This window comes from Hippoglossus hippoglossus, chromosome 21, assembly GCF_009819705.1.
Source record: "Hippoglossus hippoglossus isolate fHipHip1 chromosome 21, fHipHip1.pri, whole genome shotgun sequence".
Taxonomy (NCBI): domain Eukaryota; kingdom Metazoa; phylum Chordata; class Actinopteri; order Pleuronectiformes; family Pleuronectidae; genus Hippoglossus; species Hippoglossus hippoglossus.
In genome coordinates this window covers 4221234-4244462 of record NC_047171.1, presented here as the reverse complement: position 1 = coordinate 4244462, position 23229 = coordinate 4221234, and the positions used below count along the sequence as shown (strand labels likewise).

At 42.5% G+C, this 23229-nt stretch overlaps 1 protein-coding gene across 2 annotated transcripts in view; it reads right to left on the bottom strand.

The window, feature by feature from the left end:
• The window catches only part of tfpia (tissue factor pathway inhibitor a), a 36870-nt gene extending 22192 nt beyond the window's left edge, over nt 1-14678 (bottom strand). For both annotated transcript variants that reach the window (XM_034574621.1, XM_034574622.1), the window contains exon 1: nt 14515-14678. In XM_034574621.1, coding sequence (XP_034430512.1) covers nt 14515-14593 — 79 coding nt within the window. In that variant the 5' untranslated portion in view covers nt 14594-14678. The remainder of the gene's footprint in view (nt 1-14514) is intronic.
• Between the last annotated feature and the right edge of the window lie 8551 nt (nt 14679-23229).

The following is a 23229-nucleotide window of genomic DNA, read 5'->3' as shown; positions in this document are numbered from 1 at the left end:
GCCTTTATTTGTGTAACTGCAGACTTGTGCATCATGAAGTTTAAAGATGAGAAATGAATTATCGAGATTTCAATAATATTTAAACAAACAGAGGGAGGGATTTGCACACTGTCTGCGAGCGACTCTCAAATCCAAACAAAGCTCCAGATGTGTGGACAGGAATCCTCCACTTTGTTAAACAGAGAGTGTGAGGAAATAAATACAGACACACACACACCAGACATTCGCACAATCCTTTGGAAGCCGACCAACAAATCAGCCTTGATATATGGATCATGCTAAGTAGGCAAAGCGATTTTAGAATGCGTTGAATTTCCATTGGCAGCTGTAGTCTGCTGACAGGCTCCGCTTGGCCAGGATTTCCACACACACACACACACACACACACACACACACACACACACACACACACACACACACACACACACACACACACACACACACACACACACATTTGGATAAAGATCTGAGTTGCTCAATGTGTGCACAATGCCAAGCGCCTCTGTAATTCCCCATATGGGCAAGTTGAGTTGTTTCGAGGCCCAGTCTCAGCTTGTTCAGTACCAGAAGATTATCCTCTCTCCTCATTTCTAGGTCCTCTAGCAAATTGATCGACTGTGCAGCAGCCACGGAGCGGAGCAGCAACCGACAACAACAACAACAACGTAAAGGTTAGAGTAGAGAGCAAATCACAGACGAGCAAACACCATCATCAGGATGACGGTGAAGTCAGAAACAGCTGGAGCGAGACGGACGAGGACAGAAAGAGAAATGTTTCAGTGTTCAGTGATGTTTCTATAGAAACGCCCTCATAGAAATGTGCGTATGATCTTTTAATGGCATTTCTATAGAAACCTTTAGAGCATAAATGTTCTCTGAAGCGTGTCCCTCTCAACAGTTTCCCATGTTGTGTCATTGAGTCAGAAAGTACAAAAGGTTAATGGCATGTTTAAAGTTTTACTAAGTTAGCAAATGAAAACAATAACAAACTTATTAAGTCTATTTCACCAACTAACAGATTATCGGTATTTATTAGGTCTGAGGATCTGCTAATAAAAAGCAGCTACAGCGATTGTAAAAGTCTAATGGAACAAGATGTGTTATGACCGTGTGCAATGTCTAAATATATATCAATGGTCATGTTAGTCACTGCTATTGGAAGACTCCCACTTTGCTAAATCATGTTGGATCAACACTTGGTCAGTGATCTTTGGTGAAGGAACCATGAGGGGGAGTGGACGGTGCCAGTATAGATACGTCCACAGTTCACTGGGAGGACTGTGTTTTTTCATAGCCGTGCCCCGAGACCAGTGGACAAAAAGGCTGAGGATGAGTCACAGCCTGTCCCAAGGTTTTACTGCTAAACTCAGAGCAACTGAGGCTGCCCTATTTGTGTGTGTGCGTGTGTGTGTGTGTGTGTGTGTGTGTGTGTGTGTGTGTGTGTGTGTGTGTGTGTGTGTGTGTGTGTGTGTGTGTGCGCACATTTTAAAAGATGTGTTTTATTTGTTTTTTCTCAATTTTCAAAGCTTGTCATTAAATTTCCAAGGGAAAGGAAGAAGCAGTAAATAGATGTGTTTGTTGTTTTAAAGCACACAATTTGTTTTCATTTGATTAAAGACATATATTGTATGAGAGAAAAGAACAAGGCCCTTGTGATTGAGAATGAGTATGTTACTTTAAAAAGGAGTGATGCATTGTGGGCTATTTCTGGCCCTAATGTTGCTGGGATAGTTTCAATCTGATCATTCTCTGCCTCATTAGCCACAAAAGACCATCTTGTGCATGTGCAGCAGCGATTAAGGGACGGAGCCGTGGTAATGAGGTCTCCATGAGCTGTCAATCATGTTTCACACCATTATTATAGCATCTAACAAGTAATTAAAAAACAAACTTAGTGCTAAAATGAGACCAGGAACAAACAGTGTGATGAGAGCTACCTAAAATGACAGAATCCTTTTTAAAGATTTATTTGACATGAACTTTGACTGTTTTAGTTCAGTCCATGTCTCATCCACAAACATGGAGGAGGCAGCTCACTTTTGCACTTTTTTTTAAATTAAATTTTATTTAATGTTGCTTAAAATCTTCTCTCTTATATGAATAACATTTTAATACGTTTTATATACATAAACATGTTTTTATTTTTATCAACATGTTTTATTCTTACCTTTATTGTATGTAAAGCACTTTGATCTGCATTTTTTTGTATGAATGGTGCAAATATATATACAAATAAAGTTTATTATTATTATTATTACTTTTGGGAGCTCATGTTGTTTTTATATATAACCTATGAGTCAGTGATGTGGAGTACGGTGACTCATTGTGGCATGAGTTCCAAAGTGAGTCATATTTGTTTCATTTTAGATTTTACTCCAAGAGGCTTTGTCCTATTTGATCAAACAAATAATGAGCAGAGCACATTTGACAACATGAAAACAGAGGCTCAGTGGAGCAGCTCAATATTCTACAGAAAAGGGTTTGAGGGGAATGGAACTGGATGGAAACAGTGACAGTGACCCCCCCCCCCCCCGACAGATCATTTCACATGCAGCTCATTACAGCCATAGACTTTGGCCTCAGCTCGTCCGCAGAGTGCACTTCCTACGTCGCTCCATGTGGCGAGATCAAAGTGGACTTCAAGCACCTTCTAACAGGCTTTCTCCATCACATCAAAGAGTCCCCATTGAAACGAGGACACGCTCGCAGCTCCAGTTGGAATCTGTTTCCATTTCTACAAACAATAAAGAAGGCTGGAAGCTCTCAATGTGCAGTTGGGAAACGACCCGGGGGGGGGCGACCCTGCAGCCGGGGAGAGGAGCGAACCTGCTCGTGTCGGGGCGGCGACAGGCCCGGTCCTGTACGGCTCGGTACACAGAGCATGACACAAACTCAGCCAGGATTAGTTGGTTTGATCGCAGGTGGAAAAAACAGTCTCACATAAAAGATCGTACAATATCTAGTATGGAAAAAGGTCAGCCTGCAAATGCAGCTTTGCTTTCTCCTTTGCTCTAAAGAGTAGCCCTGCAGGGAAACCATCTTAATTATCTAAAAGGCTTGTGGGACCCATGCATTTTTAATCAGCGCCTGCCTGTTGGTATGGCAGGTGGTGAGGGAGGAGGGATGCAATGAGGAAGTTAATTGTCGTTCCACAACTCAATGGCTTTTGTGCCTGTTTATCCACGCCAAGCCAGATTTAACATTCATCTCGGCTTGCCTTTCCCTTTCCACAACTTTATTTTTTTGTCTGGGTTTTTCAAACATAAGACCCTGGACGGATAAAACAAGAAAAACAACAACTTTCTGCCGCCTCGTGGATTCAACCCTCTTCCCTGTATCTAGCAGCTGCAAGCTTGAATAGCTGCTTTTATCAATTCGACCGACTCTCTTCCGATGTGAGCTCAGCGGTGGAAATCTCTGCACCCTCCCCCCCCTCTGCAACGGCATTATCTGTTCCTGGCACTATCTAATTTGAGCCCCTACCTGTTTCCCACTTGGTCTCGATAACAAAACAACAGCGAGATCCAGAAATCCCTCCCGCTCCAGGGATTCTGCCAAATCCGCCCTCCGACATTAGCAAAGTCCGAGCGCCGCCGGACCAAACAATCCCACTCAATGCCAATTAGAATCTGTCTTGGCTGGTGCTCGGCCAATCAATTGGGCAAAGTGCATTTCCTGGACTCCAGTGTGTGTGTGTGTGTGTGTGTGTGTGTGTGTGTGTGTGTGTGTGTGTGTGTGTGTGTGTGTGTGTGTGTGTGTGTGTGTGTGTGTGTGAGATTTCTGCTGAAACTCAGGCTGGTGACAGATATCCTCAAACCACTCATGACTTTGCAACAGCTCAGGCAAGCAAAATGGTCGTGATGGTCCTTTAATGTAACGAGCGATGGCAGCTTCTCAGTCCAGAAGGCGCATATGGCAAACGATGATGTGGACATATGATGACATGATGCGAGTTTGCCATGAGTTGCACAGGCCTGTAGGGGGTGGGGGGGGGGGGGGGGGGGGGGGTGGGGGGGGGTGGGGGGGGGGGAGACCCATGGCACCATCTGCCAAACTGTGAATTATTCATAGCATGCCTTTGCAACAACAAGCGACTGGTTCACGAGAACGGAGGTGATTCAGACCAGTAATAGAAAAAAAGGTTGCAAGACATAAAAAAATCAAATCTTTCACCACAAAGAGCACGGACATGTTGTTGTGTGATAAGATGTTACAACTGAATTGTTATATCGGGATATTTTATCCAAAACTGGTCCCTGCTCATGAAAACATGTTACTCAGTCCAACGTTATCGTATTACCTGACATGTACAGGCCTGCGTCGTCAATGTAGAAGGTTTTGATAAAGTCCTGTTACCCCTACGTCAAACAACATCTCCCTCTCTGATATCCTACTTATAATCGCAGCATTAAAAGAAGGGAACATGTGAACTGGCATCTGGCCTATCGCACCATCCTCCCCGAAACAGAGGCCTCAGCCGAGCGTGGAGCGTTGCAGGTGGTCCACCTCCACGTGTCCTGGTAGCATTGTGCCATCAGGAGCTAGCAGATTGCTCAAGCCCCCTTGAGTCTCTTCAGAAGATCAGGGATCAGATGCAGACATGGAAGCACGGAGGGCTTCTTGGCCAAGACGTGCGTGTAAAACAGGTTCAAACGAATTAATTTGCTCTGTTGCAACCAGCACATCTCACATCCGCTGTGTATTCTGTGTAAACTGAATGGCTGCTTATTTTAGGTGAACCCTTTCCAGCGTGTTGGTGGGGAGTCTGATTCCTTGGGGGAAATGTGAAATGGGCCAAACTGTGGGCGAGCTCTCATCAGAATGAGCCGTCATTAAAAAATGAGCAGCGCAACAAATAAGGAGACTATATGAACCAAAGACTTGTAAACAGACACTAATAAGCATCCACAAGGACCCTCTGATAAATACTTGAAATCCCCTCAGGCCGACAGCGCAGTATGTTTCAATGGAACGGTATTGATATGAATGTTTACAGCTTAAAGGCCTGTTAATGTTCTACTAGGCGGTAAAGCTAAGCACACACTGCACATAAAGCACCTGCACGATGGCTGGATAATCTTTGACCGGACAGACTGCGATAGAACGCCGGCATAAGTTTAATAAAAGTGCGTTAAAAATCAAATTTTAAACCCTTTATACGCTCTTCTTCTGTCGCTCACTCATATCGGCTATAGAGGGTTTGAGGCACAACAGAGATAATGTGCAGATGCAATTTTGGCTGCGGGGTCGCCCCCTGTCTTCTTCAGTGTTTTATTTCATGGTCAAAAATTCATTTAATACGTGAATTCTAAACCGTCCACACTGCAGACTTTGCAATACTGTTATCTCACTGCAATATCATCTGTATGTGAATCCAATATGAGCCTGTTCCTCATCTCCACCATCGCACCGCTGCTACGCTGTATGTGTGAGTAGTGTTTTAATGAGTGTGCCGTTCGCCTCGAGGCAACATCATCTTCTGTCAGGATATCAGGAAAGAGGCAACACTTTAGCGAGTCAATAACACCCACAGGATGGGATCGCACCTCAGGAGTCTGAGCGGCAGCCGCTGAGAGCATCGACCACAGGGAAACAAAAACCTATTGTACTGCTCATTTTGTCTCGTCTGAGTAGCCGAGCTAAAACGCTACTTTCCTTAATGCATCACCGACCCCCCCCCCCCCCCCCAGTGAGGGATGGAAGTATGGGGAGAGGTTCAGGGGGAGGAGGAGGAGGAGGAGGTGTTGGTTCAAATGTCAAAATTTGAACATTTATTATTTGTCCTATAGGGGATCACACACACACACTAACACACACGGGAAGCCTTATAAGTGGGGAGGAAGTATTAAAACATAAATGGGCAAGTATGTACTCAAGTAAAAGTAAGTAAGTACTTGCATTTAAATTTAAAGTACTTGCCAAGCGTAGCCTATTCCCTATATCGACTGTGTCAACTCTATATTCTGTTCAAAACAAGAATAGGTCAGACTCTGTTGTGTGAGTCGGGGTCTAATTATACCCGCCCGCTCTACTCCCTCTCGTTATTGATTACTTTCAAAAATATAAAATATATTGTAAATATGGAGTGGAGTAAAATAAGTTTGGGGTATCTTGAGAAGGTAATAAATATCCCAAATTACAATAAATAATAAAAGAAATAGATTCAGACTAATTCGAGTGGCGTATCATTCTAAATGTATTAGTGCAGCTCTGTTAACGTGACTTGTCAGGACTTGTTCTGGCTCACGAGCTGCTTTCATGTGATGTTTTTGTGCCACTGTGCAATTATTATTATTATTATCAGCGAGTCTCAACAACCTGCTGCTGGAGAGGCAGCTCCTGAGGGCGCGTTCGGTTCAGCAGCCTCTCCTCTCATTAACGCCCAAACATAACAGTCTTTTCACCCAGTGACAAAAAGAGCAGTCCCATCAGCCACCGAGTGGAGAGAGCCGGCCCGAAAGCCACAGTGTAACTCGATCATTGGAAGCAAACCATGAATGGACCTTCAAGGACTCCACGGACTTCAGCCATCAATGTTTGTGTCTCGGGCTCCTGTTGTATGATGTGGATCTGATTACACAGCTGAATCAATGGGACGGACAGAAAGCGAGAGCGCACGAGGCTCATTCCCCCGCTCTGTGCAAATGTCATCCTCCAGCGATTGTACTGCAGACGCTCTCCAGATTGGATGAGAGAATCGATGCAGCGCGGCTTTTTCTGCCGAGCAGGTTATCGTTCAGACCATACAAATGGGGAAAAGGGGAGAAGGCTTCTTTTATTGGCAGTTGGTGAGTGTCACTGATACTGAGAGTTAAGCTTGGGAGCATGCGAGCGGTTAATCCGGCTGCTGCTGCTGCTGGGATCCCACCTGAGCAGCAAACGATGACAAACAGAAGTTCAGCTGAGTTTACTCTGGGTTTGTGTTGCATCTCTCAAGACGCCCAAGTCGGCACCATCTCATTTCTGTCCTCTCTGACATATAGTCACTGTGAGCGTGTCATAGACAGATCTACAGAAACTATATGAGCAGGATTCAATACAAATCACTTTTATTTGTAAAGCTAACAAATCATAACCCACATTATCTCAAGGAACTTTACATATCAAGGTCGCGACCTTTAAAAATTAGAGAGAAATCCAACAGCTCCCACAATGAGAACAGAAAAATGGGTAAAAGAGGAGAGCTAGGTGGAAAAGAGAGGAGAGAAGAGAGAGACCAGGGACAGTTGTGTAACCCTCATATTATAATATTACAATGAAAATGATAGTAGAGGGATATTTATCGATGTGATAACACTGCGGCGTTGCTCTTACTTTAGGACCGGAGCTGATAACCATTTGTTGATTTACTGTTTAAACACGACAAAATGAAGCTAATGCTGGAGACAACGCACACGATGTCAAAGACGTGAGTAGAATAGCACCAGGAAGAGCACACACCCCTGCCTTGACCCAACAGTCACCTCAAATTCAAACAAGCTTCCTCAATATCAGTTCCCTGAATATGACAGAATATGACATTTAGTTTCAATGCATCCTGTGCACGATGAGAAATTGCAGAAGTTAAGTTATTTTTTTTCATCTGCAAGTGGCACCTCTTGAAATCAAGGGATGAGCAACTTTGCTATTCATCCTTTAGATATGAAAATAAATTGCTGGAGCATTACCAACCTGTTCCGTTTCAGGTGAGAGGAGAACAAAGACACGTTGTTTTAAATAGATCAAAGGTGCCACAAGTACCGAGGAGCAATCAGACCGTTGTGTAGAAAATATGACTTTCATGCAAATCATGAAAAAGAAAAAAAGACACAACTACACAGCGGGGGATCTAAGAAACGCTGCGTTCAGGTACAAATATTCTGCTATTTGGAATAATGAAATATTCCTCTTGCTTACAGAACCCAGATCTGCCAATATCCTGCTGTTACTGTTGTTCTTCTTTATCTTATTGTATCGCCACATTCCAATATCAAAACATGTCTTTTATATGCTTCCATTGCCACAGTCACAACGCGTGTGATGTGAGAGTCAGAGCTTTACACAAGCCCGAATGATCCAGCTGCACTATATTGTATATAGAAATCTGAAAAACATCGAGTAAATAAATCATGGTGCACTGAAGAGGAGCTATTCGTTGTGTGAGCCTGACACTGCATTGAACCTGGCTGTGTTAGAGATTGATGTAGAGGAAGTAAAGACGGACAGAACAGAACACATTATCCACAAACTGTGAAGTTTTCCCGCACTACATCGGGGCCACATGTAGCTGCTGGCGGCAGCAGCTTCGGAGGGAAGCTCGGTTGTGATCTCACTTTCTATGATCATCAACATCAAGCGGTGAAAAACAAGACACCCAACGTCCACTCCCACCGAGTCTGAACTGGCACAGAGCGGAGACGAGTCTTCACTTGTTCCGCGTCTTTGACTGCTACTCCGGCAAGTTCAGACTTAGTTCACGTCTCTGCTTTATCCCTTTAAACCTCTCTTACACGCTAATGACATCAGTTGCTATGGTTTAGAGCAAAGCTTACAAGGAGCCTGCACACGCTATCAGGTGAGGTTGTGTTTTTTCCGGCTAAACTGTATCAACAAATACTGGGCTGAACAAATACTCTTTGCAAAAGTAAGTTTAAAACAAAATCCATTGATACAAGTTAATTCACAACCTTACACGGTAGATTAAGGAAGTATTCAGGCCACGGTTTTTGCTCTTTCAATCTACATGCAACTGCTGCATGCAACTAAAACATAATGACAAAGTGCGGACATGATTTTAGATATTTTCAATGCTCAAATATCTAATTTACAAAAGTATTCAAACTCTATGTCCTTTGCACTACAACCTGTGGTCAGGGTTAGGGTCAGGTATCCCAACTTAGATGGGACAAAACTGGAAAACTGAACTGGTTTCACGTCATTTTCTGTGTGGAGTTTGCATGCTCTCCCATGTGTGAGTGGTTTTCTACAGGTGCTCTGGCTCCCTCACACAGGATGCACCCGCCTCTTGCATTCACTACCGTCCCCGCCGCCGCCGCCGCCGCCGCCGCCGCCGCCGCCCGCCGCCCTCAAAGGAGTAAACGGTATACAGGATGGATGGAATACAGCATTAGCATTGACTTTGACTTTGTAAAGGTGAGGAACAATATCCTCTGTTCTGATGAAACAATATGTGAACTCCCCCAGGACGAGAGTCTGACAGTTCTTCAGTAGCACAGGCAAAGTCAAGACTTCATCTCTGAAAATGGCCGTTTAGAGATGATTCCCATTCTCTCTGATGGAGCTCGAGAGAACCTGTCAGGGAGAAAGGGATAAACCGTCCAAATCCAAGTCTGCAGCGTTTGTAGGAACTTACCCAAGAAGACCACAAAGCACTGACTACTTTTGGGATTAAGAGATTTCAGTTTTTTGATTTTCAATTCATTTGCTCTCACTTTACCACAGACTGTTTTTCTGTATTGAAGCGTGTGAAGGAATCAATGGAAACTTCACAATAAAGGGAGCTGAGGTCACTGCATATTTCCATTCCCATGCTTTCATTTAGGCATCTGTGCGTTCCTCAGTTCTGGTGTGACTTACAACAACTCTTATCTCCTAAAGTTCAGTGTCCTATAGGACACATCACTTCCTGAAACTCGCCCTCCTAAATAAAACCCCCTTATCGTAACTGTGACTCATACAGGAAGTAGTATATAGCCTTATCCATTTGCAGATGTACAGTTGAACTTTGCTGCAAAAATGTTCCCAGCTCGGAAACGATACCACTATCTCCTGAAACTAACCGAAGAGAGTGAGTCACGACTACGGCCCAACGTCCCTAATTAGCATCCCTGTTGGTGTCAATCACCGTCTGTGCAGAATGTGAACCAACTTTCCAATTAGGAGTCAACGTTTAAGAGATTAAAGCTACAGAGAGAAACTAATAATGTGTCCCCAGCTCCAGACTCTGCTGCTCAAACACAGATCTCTCGGTGTTGACAGAGCTGGACCACAGTCTGGGTTTTCTTTTTTGTTTTCCTCAGTCCAATTTGTGCGACTGGAAAAATAAACCGAAAGACACCGAAAGGAAAAGTGTCAACAAGAGAAATACAATAACTGTAATAAGCTGTAGTTATGCTGTAGCTGCTAAACACAGGTAGTGTAACCAGGAAGGAGCCAGTACTTTAGACCTGATGTTTATCAACTGATTGTTCCTGATTACATTTATGTTGATAGAGTAAATGATTTAGCAACTAATTGTTTTATCCCTAAAGATAAGAGATGTATAATCACATTACATTTAAATCCTATTATTTGATCTGTTACCAAATATTGATGCAGTAAGTTGATGATTCACAGGTGGCCAACATGTCAGGGGGGGGAAATATCAAGAAATCAAGAAATATCTACAGACAATATATAAATATCCAAAAGCTACTCAGAAACAAAAAAAAAGTATCACACGTTTGTTGTGTTACTATTTATTTCTTAGTCTATATGACTCAGAGAACTAATTCAGCAGACACCTCTGCCTCTGTACTTTGTTTCACTCCCACACATTCGCCTTGTGGAGCAAAGCTTTCTCACTCGACATGTTTTACACTGAAGACTGTGATTCTGCAGCAGAGGAGTTGGCACCGTTTGAAACGATCACAAATCACAACGTTGTCCCCAAACAACTAGATAACGAAACGCAAGTGTCTTAATGAGTTCATAACTCCCATTCAGCTGTAGGCTATACTCATCAACTTGCATATGCAGTATCGGTACACATTATATACTGCATTAATTAAGCAGGAATATACACCATATACTCGCTCTGCATAACTGAGACACAATAGAAAACGGCAGGGACGACAACCAGTGCAGCAGCTGGAGGCTTTTACCTTGAGTGGAATCCAAGCCTTTGTCTACGAGACGCACAGCGATGCCGTGTTGGGAACGAGCTGGAAGCGTCTAAACTAGGCCACATGCACAAATGGGATTCAATCAAGCCACGTTTTCCACCTCAGAACTATGGCACCTTCTGAGATTGTTGGGTGTTGCACAAAGCAGCAGTGAACAGGAAGCTGAAAGCTGCTCTGTCGAAGCAAAGATTACTTATTTCTCTGCCGTTTAAATGACTCAGAGTTAATTTCCACTGGTATCTAGTATTATTAAATCGCTGAGGCCTACTTTAAGCAATAACAACAAAAGAAAGAAAGCAGCCTCTTCCTCTCATTGGCTTCAGCAACAGCGTCGTCACAGGGAAATGTTCAATTCTACGAAGAAGCTGCTGACTCACATATCTCAGGACCTTTTCCTATCAGGAGCCCTTTTAGGTTTTTATAGCCTCCTGCGAGGACCATATTAAATGATTGAACACATGAATCACACTAACTTCTCAGAAGGGGATTTGGTTGGAACTGCTTCTTTTTGGCGTCTTATGTTACACGGAGATAATAATGAAGAGACTCTCAACCGGCTCCACAGGTTCCGGTCAGTGACTCCTGAGCAGAACTGAGTATTTTTGCAGTAGTCAGTTTTTTTTTGTCTCAAATAAAGATTCAAACTTGTTGTGTGTATCTCCTTAGAATGAAAGATCTTCAGGATGTACACACAGTTGTTGAGTGCGTGTTGTAAGTTGTGAGACACATTAAACAACTTACTTGTGTTTACTTGTTACGTCCTGAGACATCTCGGCAAATCCTTGCCCAAGTTTTTCAAACTCGCCAGTGTATTCAGATTTCACAGCAGGCTTTTGTTCTTGCAGAGTAGGAAAATGCAGGTGTTTGCACACAATGTACATTTCACTTCTTCTAGCAGCTCTGCAGTGGAAACCAGGTCCCTTCACTGAGCATCTCTCCAAATGAGGTTGAGCTTCTGAATACGTTTACATGAACAGCGATGTTACAACTATTGACCTCATTCTGAAGAAGAAGGGGCCTCAGTTGAGTCCCCTTATGAAACCAGATTTAAATTAACTAGATCCAGATCAAATCTGCAAATTGCACACGCTCATAAATATCAGCATCTCTTTTTCATCCAGATCTGTGAATTATTCATTGGAAGAAAAATGAAAATAGTATTTTTTTTAAATGCTGTTCAATGTTAAAGATATGATGTGAAAACTTCAATACGTTGTTAGAATGTGATTAAGAAGTTTCCATGTCAACATAACATGTGTTGCGTTTTTTTATATTGGTGAGTTTCCCCACAGGCCACATCAAATCGTCTTGTCTCTCAGTATTAATAGTTTTACAGTGTAGTATAGAGCACTGTGCACTTTCTAATCTGAGTTCTCTCTCTTTCAATGCGGTGCCGGCAGCGGCCACTGCGAGTGCACACGAGGTTATCAAGATGTTCTGAAAATCCCTTTTATGTCGGCAGCACAGCAAAAGTCAAAATCCACACATTGTGGAGCATTTTCAAATCTACGAGTCGAGCCTCCTCATCTCTCCAGGCCTCAAGTGGAGTCGAGTGTGAGAGCGGCGGATGAGTCCGAGTGAAGTGGTAACACATCATCGCTGTGACTCAACTCTGACTCAACTCTCCATCAATCTGTCAAGGGATTGATGGAGACGTCGACCACAAGGACTGAAGCAGCCGTTCACCAAGCAACAAATGCAAAGTTATTCCATGTGTTGTCACGGCAAACAAAAACCTGGGATTCCGTAATAAGTATTAATTAAAAGTGGGGAAAAGCAAACAAGACTAGACAAATATCAAGCACCAGAGGCAGAAGCTGAACTCAAACAGAATGTGAGAGTGAGTGCGTGGGCAAACACAGAACCCAGACTTTTCATTAGGCGTCGCTAAAAATCACTGAAAGTCCAGAAAATGTTGACCAACAGCAAATAATTAGCATCTGCACTTTTCAGCTCCAGTCATCGAAAGGCAAATTGTTTTTTAAGTGACAGTGTTGGTCAGTACTGTTCTGCAGCCGTTAATTAAGATGGCACCGTGCCGCACAGGTCCCCTCCCTGGCTGTGGCCGGAGGACCACTTCAAACGGCAAGTGAGCTTCTAATTAAATTTCTCCCCAAATTAATGAGAGCGAGTGTTGACGCCTGCGTGAGACGATTAGCGAAGCTACGGGCACCGAGCAGCACTGATACTGATGTTACGTCCCCGAGAGGCTCAGAGAGAGCCTCGGTGTTTGACCTCTCAAAAAAAATCGGACTTTGTTATTTAGTGTTTTGATTTAATCGATAATATCCCATGAATCATGTTTTTTTGGGTCTTTGGACAGAATATCACAAGGCTGCCATCTGTAGCTATTGTGCAATGAACCTGTAGAGCTGGGCCACGTGGTGAAAAGATGATATCAAGATTAAAATCTTCATATCAGTTGTTTATTCTTTTGAGTAGTTCCTGAGTGAAGGTTGTGGGTTTAAACTCGTCCTGATGAAAAGAGATTGACCAACACTTGATAAGCAGGAAAACTCTTTACAAATCTGAGCTTGGTTAATTATAATATGGGTTAAATCTCCTCAAGCATGAAGCATGAAGCTCCATCTAACTTGTGTTAGTTCTTAAAGAAGCTCCTGGGAATTATTTGTAAAATGGTTTATATTTGGTCTGCATATGGTTTCCAGGCTTATCACACATTCTGCTCATAGACTGGAAATGTCCCCCCCCCCCCCCTCCATCCTGGGAAATGATGCACAGAAACCGTCTGTATGTCACTGAGAGATAAGACAGGAAAGACACTACAGACAACCCCCCCCCTGCCTTTAGCCAGCATCTGACCCAACGCTCTCCAAATTAACTTTCTGTACTTTCCTCTTAATTAACTTTCATTAAAAAAAGAGTCAGACCAGCTCAGGGATGGAGGAAAGGGAAGAGAGAAGCTGTTTTGCAGTTTCTCCTCCACTTTGGACCAGAGCTGCCTCCGGTTCACTCAGCTCTGTGCAGCTCGTTGATGTGTGTGACACCCAATCCCTGCAGCCTCATTACCGCCTGCAGGCTGCGCCACCACGGGGACAGGAGGAGGAGGCGCCAGGCGGTTCAGGTGTGGATCTCGATCTGGACTTTAGCCCCGAATGACGCCACCAACCCTCCCCACACTAATGAGGAGTTAAAAGGGCCTCGCAACAACACAACACAACAAACCAAGCCCTGCGGTGACGGTGGTGAGAGACACAGAGCAGGGTTTCACTAACCGTGAGGTATATAATACAATTATCACCTAATGAGCCAGACTTCAAGATACATAAACCAAGTTGTTATAAACACAGTTTTTATCTTCCTGACGCGTAATTGTCCCGTTTGAAATGTATTTTTTGTTTGTTTAACAGACACATACAAACGCATACTATTGTTTATTATAGCAACAATAACACCAGCAACAAGTTGACAGACTGAAAAACAGCGTTCACACAAGAATAAACGTGTTAAAGGGTGAACGTGCCCAAAGTCTGGGACTCTTTACGCATTTTACGCACGAGTTTCAGGGAGGAAAAAACTTTGCCCCACTGCCGTCGTAGTTGAGAGGAACTGTGAACACGCTTAAAATAGTAATCCGCGCACACGTTTACTTCCAATTCAGTCATCTTACCTTGTCCATCTCTTCTGCAGGAGCCGAGGCAGGAGAGTGAGAGCGCGCACAGAATCCACCACTTGCCCGATAGAGCCATGCTGCTGAGCGGAGGACTGATCCGCGCTGAATGTAAAGTTCAGTGGGAAACTTCATCAAGTTGAAGGGCTGAAGTTGTGTTACTGCGCGTGCGTGTGTGAGTAAGAGAGAGCGGGCGCGCGGGCGTGTGTTTGTGGGTGCGTACTTCCGTCTGATAACAGCAGCAGCAGTGCATGTGTGGGCTCGATGAAATTGAAATTCTCAGCAATTTCCTTCACACCAACGTAAAGTTTTCAAGAATTTCCCTGGAGTCAAAACGTTTACTCGGGAAGTTAAATGAAAAACCAATGAGATATTTGTAATATTATGTTTTATCTTATTACCTCTTTTCACTGCTTATTATTCCTGCCTTAGAATTTGATAATATAATGAACGTGTGCAAAAGCATCTCAGCAGAAAGTGTGTAGCAGCCACACAGGCTCCATTTCCCTGCCAGGCCCCAGGTTGCTTCTTCTCAGCCTCTCAGCAACACTTCAGTCGGCAGCAATTCATCCCACAGTGATGAGATATTTTCATCTGAAGCCCATTACCCAAACTCAGCTGCCTGCTCCGTTCAGGGGAGTCGTGGCTGAGTAATGGGCTCTGGCGAGAACAGGTCTGAAACCTCTTTCAGCTCCTCCAGGCCTCTGCTTGTGACACACTGTGTAATTTAACTGCACATATGTATACACTGAAATTATAGTCTGCGGTGACCTTCATACGCCACATCGTCATTCATTACACCGCTAACTACGGCATTTAACAGTGACACAGGTGTTTAAACATGGATGATGCATTTCTTCCAAGGGTGAGGATTTGAATCACAGAATAAAAGAAAAACATTCAAGCGATTCTCCCTCAATCACACAGAGTATAAAAGACGGCTTTCATGTGTTGGGTAAAACGTGTGATTTCAACATTACATTTTGAAATTCACTCATGTGTCAGGATTTAGGCAAGAGGAAATCCAAGTGTTAACAGACGACCTGACAAAGACAAAGGGGAAACACATAATCACAAGGGAGGCAGAGATAACTGAGCGCAGGTGAAACCCATGAGGACAGGTTCAGACAATCACAAGAGGACAAAGATGGAAGTAACGCAATAGAGACACACACGGAAAGAAGTTTCAAAATGAAACAAAGACGTCAAGAGTGTGAACAAGAAGAGATTTTCTTTCTTTTGGACGGAGCCGGGCTGTTTCTCCGTGTCTCTCTCTTTGTGTAGCTTCATATTTAGCATATAGGCGTAATGTGATATCAATCTTCTCACATCGTGGAAAGAAAGCAAAGACTTTCCAAAAAACAGAAAACTACCAGACCGACACCAATTATTTTGATATTTGAGTAAGACCCCCCCCCCCTCCTGTTTCTCAATGCACAAATATAAAGATCTTGCTCATGCACTTTTAACTTTTGACTTTTAATGAATACCTTTGGGGTGAAGTGGAAAAATCACATGATCACTATTCATAACTCCACATCCTGTGCTGTTGTTTATAATAAACCTCAACACAAGTTCAGATCATTTCCTGTTTGAACACTTTCATTCAGATCACTTCAAACCTAAAGGTCGACACAACCACTGACCCTGGGCCTGACAGGTCAGGAACCAACAAAGGTAAAGCATTGGTTGTTTTTGTGACTTTCCTGGCATGTATGCAGAAGGTTTATAGTTTTAAAGTTATCTAGTGTTTAACGAACACTATAGTATTGTTAACTTCAAATATAGGTAAAGTTAGGGTTGGTAAGTTGTTTCTAAAACTCTCTTCATCTTCTCTTATAGCCATCAATATATAAAATAATTAAAAAAGCTGGCGAACAAAGTCCAAAGTCGACCAATCTTTTAATTTTGGTCTGAAGTGGAGTTACAGAAAAGAGGGCTGATGGGAGGGGGTGGGATGTACTGGTTGTTTTTTTGTCTGCTCTTACTAACTTTTCCAGGATTAACAACCCAAAGCTTTAATCAAATTCTTGACCAAAGATATAAGAGTTCCATTGATCCATGTTATCATACTTGTTGTGTGTATAAATCCCAAGTGCTGTTAAAGAAAGCAAAGGAAACTGATCTACACACTCAAAGTTTTTGTGCTGTTCTCAGATGCCGCTGCCGTTGCCAAGAACAACTCTCCTTCCAGACAAGACTGAGACAGGGGGGGTCCGGGCTCAACTCCCTGGAACAGCTGGGAAAATCTGCGCGGGGAAAGTTAATATTTGCTGCCTCTCCCCTGAAGAGGAGCCAGCCCCCTGAACCCACTGCGCGCATGCAGCTGATAAACAGCGGTGACACGGTCAGTTCCCAGGAGGCAACGTAATGACTGTGATGCAGAGCAGGAAAAGTCCAAAGATGCTCAGTCTGCCTTCCCTTGGCAAATAAGGGCTGGGAATTAGGCAATAAAAATCGTTGAATCTCTCCAAGCGTGCTCAAGATAATTGAGTCTGATACGATCATGGAGATGTTATTAACTTTATGACTCGGTTAAATTACATCAACCTCCCTGAGTAAACTATGACTATTGCATCTTGCGTTGGCCAATATCAAAGTGAGCAGCACCTTGAGAAAGTGTGTCACGGTTGATAAAGATAATACATATCCCGAGGTGCAGTCTGCTGTGTTCAGATTTAAAGCACATTGCACATTGTATAAATACAATTCAAGTTTATTGTTGCAGTTTGGCCCAAAAACAAAACAAAAGTAAAGTAGTTGAACACATTGGAGAAATGGCTAGAAGGAAAGATATTTCCCTTTTGGAGTGGGAGGAGACCAAAACAGAGCTAAAAGAAGAGTAACTATTAGATTCATATAGAAACATGTTGAATGCTAATGTTAGCTAGCATGTTAGCCAATAACAGCCTGCCCCCAAGAGGCCAAACAATGTCACACTACAATGTGGTTTTGTTGTGGTTTTTCAAATTAGCTGTCTCACAATGTTTACAGTCATCATTTCTATCAGTGGGCTAAAACTGGTTTTAAGATGTGTTATTTATACAATTCTTAAGAGGTAACATTAAATGTATAGAAATAGTAAATAAATGCGCAGCTATATGACGTTCTCTCCTGTTTTAAAAAGAATTACACTCACTTTGAAGATTCCTGAGAGAAAAACGAAAAGCAGACTTGGAACAGGGTGAATTCTGTCCATGAGCAGATTTGTCCTTGTTTGGAGAAAACTTGGATCACACCAGTTCACAGTCTTGGCACTTTGTTAGTGTGTGTATTGCTCAGTGTGTGTGTATATGCTCAGTTGTGCATATACGTATGTGTGGGTTGTCAGTCGGACAGGAATGTGCCCGTCTGTGAGACTAATCGTGCGCTCACTGTCTTCAGGGAAACTGTGGCCCCCGTTGTCTCGCCACCTTCGGGGTGGAAAGAGTGAGAGAAAGTGAAAAATCACATGGTCCGATCTGCAGAAAACCTCTGATGGAATTTCCTGAGCTCAAATTTTCCCACGATATCATGACCTCAATATTCCCTCCCCCCCCCTTTAAAACCATGTGTTGGAAGAATAAACTGCTCACACTTTGTGGCGAGGAGCAGATGAAATATCGTCGTCTGTCGTCTGCTCTCATGTAAAATAGATAAATGGTTGGATGAAGAAACATTATATATAAATTAAAGCTACTATTCATTTGTAGACGTGTTAAATTATTTACAGTTTGTTTAGGAAGGGAAATAAATGCAAATTCTATCTAATAAAATTGATTTTTTGTCTTTTATGACTTTAATTCATACATTTAAAAATGACTGCTTAATATACACACATATATATATATATTTTAGCAAAAACAAAAACATTTGCCAACTACACAAGATTATAATATTTTAATAGTTTCTGTTTATTGATAAAAACATCCATCTCAGCCAAGTGTCAAAACAACATTTCAAGTTTTATTTTGTTTGTTTTATTACATTTTGTTAAATATAATTTACACACATACATGCACCATGCAAATATACAAATGTAATTCTGCAAACACAAGTTCATCAGCTGTTTTGTGGGTTTTACTTGTGTGAAGTCCTTAAAGCCGTCATTCTCTGTCCCGCTGCAGCTCTACTCAGCCACTTCACCCTGTTCTGCTCAGATAACAGTTACAGTTTAACGAGGTGACTAATGAAGCCTTCAACGAAGTTCTTCTACGTGCTCAGATGGTTGTGGGGTCAAACGAAGCAGCTGACAATTTACATAACACTCGTGAGCGAAGCTTCAGATCAATAATTAAACTAATGAGTCAGTGCATGTCACTGTTTGATAAAGGATGGGCCTCGAGTATGACCCTGCAAGGTGGGTTGAAATATGTGGCCACTTATAAATCAAGGTGCAGAGCGTGAGTCAGAGCTACAACTCCAGCTGGCTTTAATGTGACCTGCCCCCCCCACCCTGCTGGATCCTGTAACCACCTGGTGCACGTCATGATCCGCCTCGGTGGAATCTCAGTAACTTCTCGAGGCACGGAGAACACGTTAAACTGGCGCCATGACAACAGCCCAAAACAAATCCTCCACCTCAGCGTTAGAAAATGTGTCAACTGTTCCTTTCTCTCTTGGAGTCAGTCGTCAATACAAACAGAAGGGGGGGGGCGGCACACAACACAGCTGGAATCCAAGCCACCGCTTTGATGTGCCGAGGTAATTTCATATCAAACTGTACATTACTGTTCATAGCCCCGTACACCTGTTCCTTCAGCAGCGTCTGAAAGCAGCTTACATTAATCTCAAGTGTCACTTACGTACATGAGATGGTTTAATTGCATCTCCAGGAGGCGATGAGTCTTTTTTACATCTGCAGGGAGACGAGCTGATATTATATCCACACTCCTGAATATGTACAGAAGAAAACAATGTTGATGCTTGTTGTGCTACAAAGTCACTTTAGGGTGGAAATTTAAAGTGCATTATCGGATCAGCACTTTTTAATTTCTTCTCTGGTGCAATTAACATTTAGGTCGTGCAAATGGAAACAAGTAGAAATTAAACATAATTTTAATGTCCCTAAGTATCACAGTCATATTAAAGCAGACACCATGTGAGAGGGGGCATCTCCACAAAGTGGTTTGCAAAGGCTCGAAAGTAAATCCAACACACAGAGAGAAGATGAGATGTCCAATAAAGTTTCCTATAAATCTGTTATTGACAATAAAACAACAACTCTTCTCTCACTGTTGTTTCAGCGTAAAGAATTTACCAGTGTTCTACGGCAAAAACACGAATATAACGTGAACCTCTTCTCTAATTGATTTCAATAAGGTTTTCAGAGGCATCTCCATTTCACTTTGTCTGATACCATATCTCTCCCTCTCAGCATGAATAGGTCATATTGTGCATTCAACAAAAAAATAAGTCCACTGGAACTTGATTAAATTGGAATTACGAACGAGGCTTATGTCAAACAAAGGAGCCTACAGGGTTTTCAAGCTCATATAATTAGAAAATAGATGAATAAAGGCTTTGCTCTGAAATTAAAGGCTCACGTTCTGTGCCAACGTTTGAGAATGTGATTGTGTGTTTTTTTTTAACAAAGTGCTGGAACAGTGAACTCAGAGGTGTCGATAGGAACCGGTGAGACAGTAAGGGGAAACTCAGAGACTAAACACTAGAAGAGGAGGAGAGACGTCGAGACACAGGGGTGAGGGATGAGGTCATCAGGAGAGAGGGGGAGTGGAGGATCAGGAAGTGAAGTGACCTGAGATGAGACAAGGGGTGACTTTCAAAATAAAACAGGAAACAAGCCAACATGCAGGATAAAAACTTAACTTAAAAGATGTGGCAGTGGTCCTCTCTGGCTGTTTGCCTCCAAGGTCACGCTCAAGGTGAATGAAACACACAGGTAGCTGTTCTGTGTCATCACTGAAAACTAATTGTTTTGCCTTGTGAATGCATTATTTTAAGAATCATTTAAATTTGGCACATTCCCTCATTTAGACTCATGGATATACTGATTCAATTTGAGTGGTCAAAGGTCAAGGTCACAGTGGTCTCACAAAACAGGAACATCATCACTACCATCTGACATCGGATGCTGCACCAAAGGAACCAAGTCTGAGAGACTGGTGTGATGTGTGTGTTCAATTATTAACTACTCTTAGAATTTAAATAAATACAGATCTCAACATTATTGAACAGATACTGTAATGTAGAGAATGGAGGATTATGAAATAGCATGTTAAGCTGTTCTGGCAGCTCATCATGAACAAGACCTTACGTTGGATTTTTGATATCTTTGTTACTTGTCTACTCTGAATTCTTGCACATTATTGAGGTTGTATTACATCTCCTTTCTTCTTTTACCTCACATGCTCGTACGGTTGAATTATATGGAAGTTACACGACTGTAAAACAGGTTCTGTTTTTATTAACCTCACAGCTTTCTGTTTTGTTTTTCCGGTTGCAGACGACTCGGTTACGTTGTTTCCCTGAAGTGCTCCGAGTTTACTGACAATTAAATACTCATATTTCACAAGATGACGCACGTAGTGAATGTGTCTTTGAATATAATTTGTATTTTCTCTCTTAATGAATGTGCGATGAAAAGAAAACCTTGAACATTTCTGACGGCTGAACTTTTCTTTTCCTTGTTTGCAGCTCGTGAAGCACGAAGTCTTTTTTTTTGGACCGTTCCCTGACAACAGATTCTTAAACGACAAACTTGATGTTTGGTTAATCTGGGGATGCCCGTTACCCAGCCTGTCTTGCAGTCAGAGAGCGACATGCTGATAAGCCCTTTGCTGAAATAATTACTTTACCATCTGAATGAGGCCATCCCCTCGATCCATTTTGCCAGACGACAGGGTCTTCACCTCTGCAGGCTATTCCCCTCCGCTGCACAAATAATGGGCTTCCTCCGAGAGGTGCTGCGCTCACGTCAGGCGATGCAAAGCCAGCTCTCTAAACCCATTTTAAATCGTCTCCTCCTTGACCGCTGACGCTTTCCCCCGCACGGACCCAAAGCGAGGAGATGAATTGGGCTGTGACCCATCCACTGGATTGAATTTGCACCATCAACGTTCAATATGCATATAATTTCCTGCGGTGGCAGCTTCCTGGGTGAAGCACTTATCAGCGTCAATAGGGTTTGACTGCTGCTGGCTCCCGTTCGGTGCAGCACACCTTGCCAATTAGGGGCCGAGCCGCAAACAGCATCGTCATGGAGTTCTCCAAATCCAGAGGTGTCTTGAAATGTCAGTAACAGGGACGCTCTGTGCCAACAACCCCCCACTGCACAAAGTAATTACGGAAGTTAGGAATCTCGGAGACTGCTGATGAAACCAATGAGCCGAACAAACAACTCCGCACAATAAAAATAGATGCTATCATTGAGAAAAGGTTGTGTGCAGTGTGCTCTGTGTTTGGCAGGAAGACATTAGGGGCGGTGCGTTGCATTTGAAATCTTCTTTTTGTGTAGATAATTTAATTTCCAGTATATTATCTTACAACAGAGATCATGTCTCCTCTTGCTTGGAGGTTAAAACGGAGGTGGGATGTGACTGTAATTCAAATGCACTGGCCCGAGAGCTGCTGGCGATAACAAGGGAAGTGCTGTGCTGCTTGTGCTCTAAACACAGCTATTTATAAGTACGTGTAAAGATATTAATCTTGTGTCGGCATGAATAACCTGTCCTTGTTTTAAAATCACAATGAGGCAGAGCTGCTGTCACAACAAGGGTGTGACGGCTGTGCAGCTGGTTCATGTTTCTTTATCAATTAAATTGTTTACTTATGTTTCTTACAATTTAATCAGTGTTGCTTTAACAAGGTGTTACCTAACAACACATGCAGCAGACTCGCAGCAACACCAGTGCTGATGAGGAGTTGTGGTCTTGTTCTCGCCGCCCGATGCATCAACTCCATGAGACGAATATCAGGCTGTTAATCTGTTAAATGCTCCACTTTGTTCACCAGCTAGCTGCTGACTTTGTCTCTTTGACATTTGGTGCTAGAAAGGTTCGATACTGTGAGTTTGTCAGAGCTGTTTAGCTGCTGGAAACTGGAAAATGATTCACTGTTGGTTTGACACTCAATCGTGAGCCGGTGCCGACTGTCAATCATGACGTTTGACCACATTTTTATGGCACCAAATAATTAATTAGAGGCAAACTTGCCAGGGAAATAACATCACTTGGATCATGCATCAATGTGATCAGAACCTGTACCTCCAGTCATCTTTATGTACAGTTATGAGTGAAACCTTTTACATAACATGTCAATCCACAATTTAGCATTTAAAATAAAAAGTAAAAACAGACTGAGTCATTATTTAATAAAATGAATCTGATGAATAAATGATCTTATCTTAATTCAAACATTTTGTTTTCTTATCACCAAGTTGTATTTTGCTCATCTTGGTCGTATCTGAGGGTTGGAAAATATGTAGATATGTAGTAAATAAACATGAAATAAATATATATATGTATAAATATAGACGTATACAATATTAATGGAACTGTCAATCATTTTATATATTATAGATGTAGCCAAAAAGTCTTCAGTTGTCAAAATGACTGAACAATGACATTAATATTCTCTACAGATGTCCAGACAGTGACCGATGAAGTCTCTAAATAGACAGATAGTGTTTTCTGCACAGACACTTGATGTCTGAGTGTATCTGGAACGAGTCTGATCAATAACTCTCTCCTCAAAGCAAATGGATCAAACATCTCA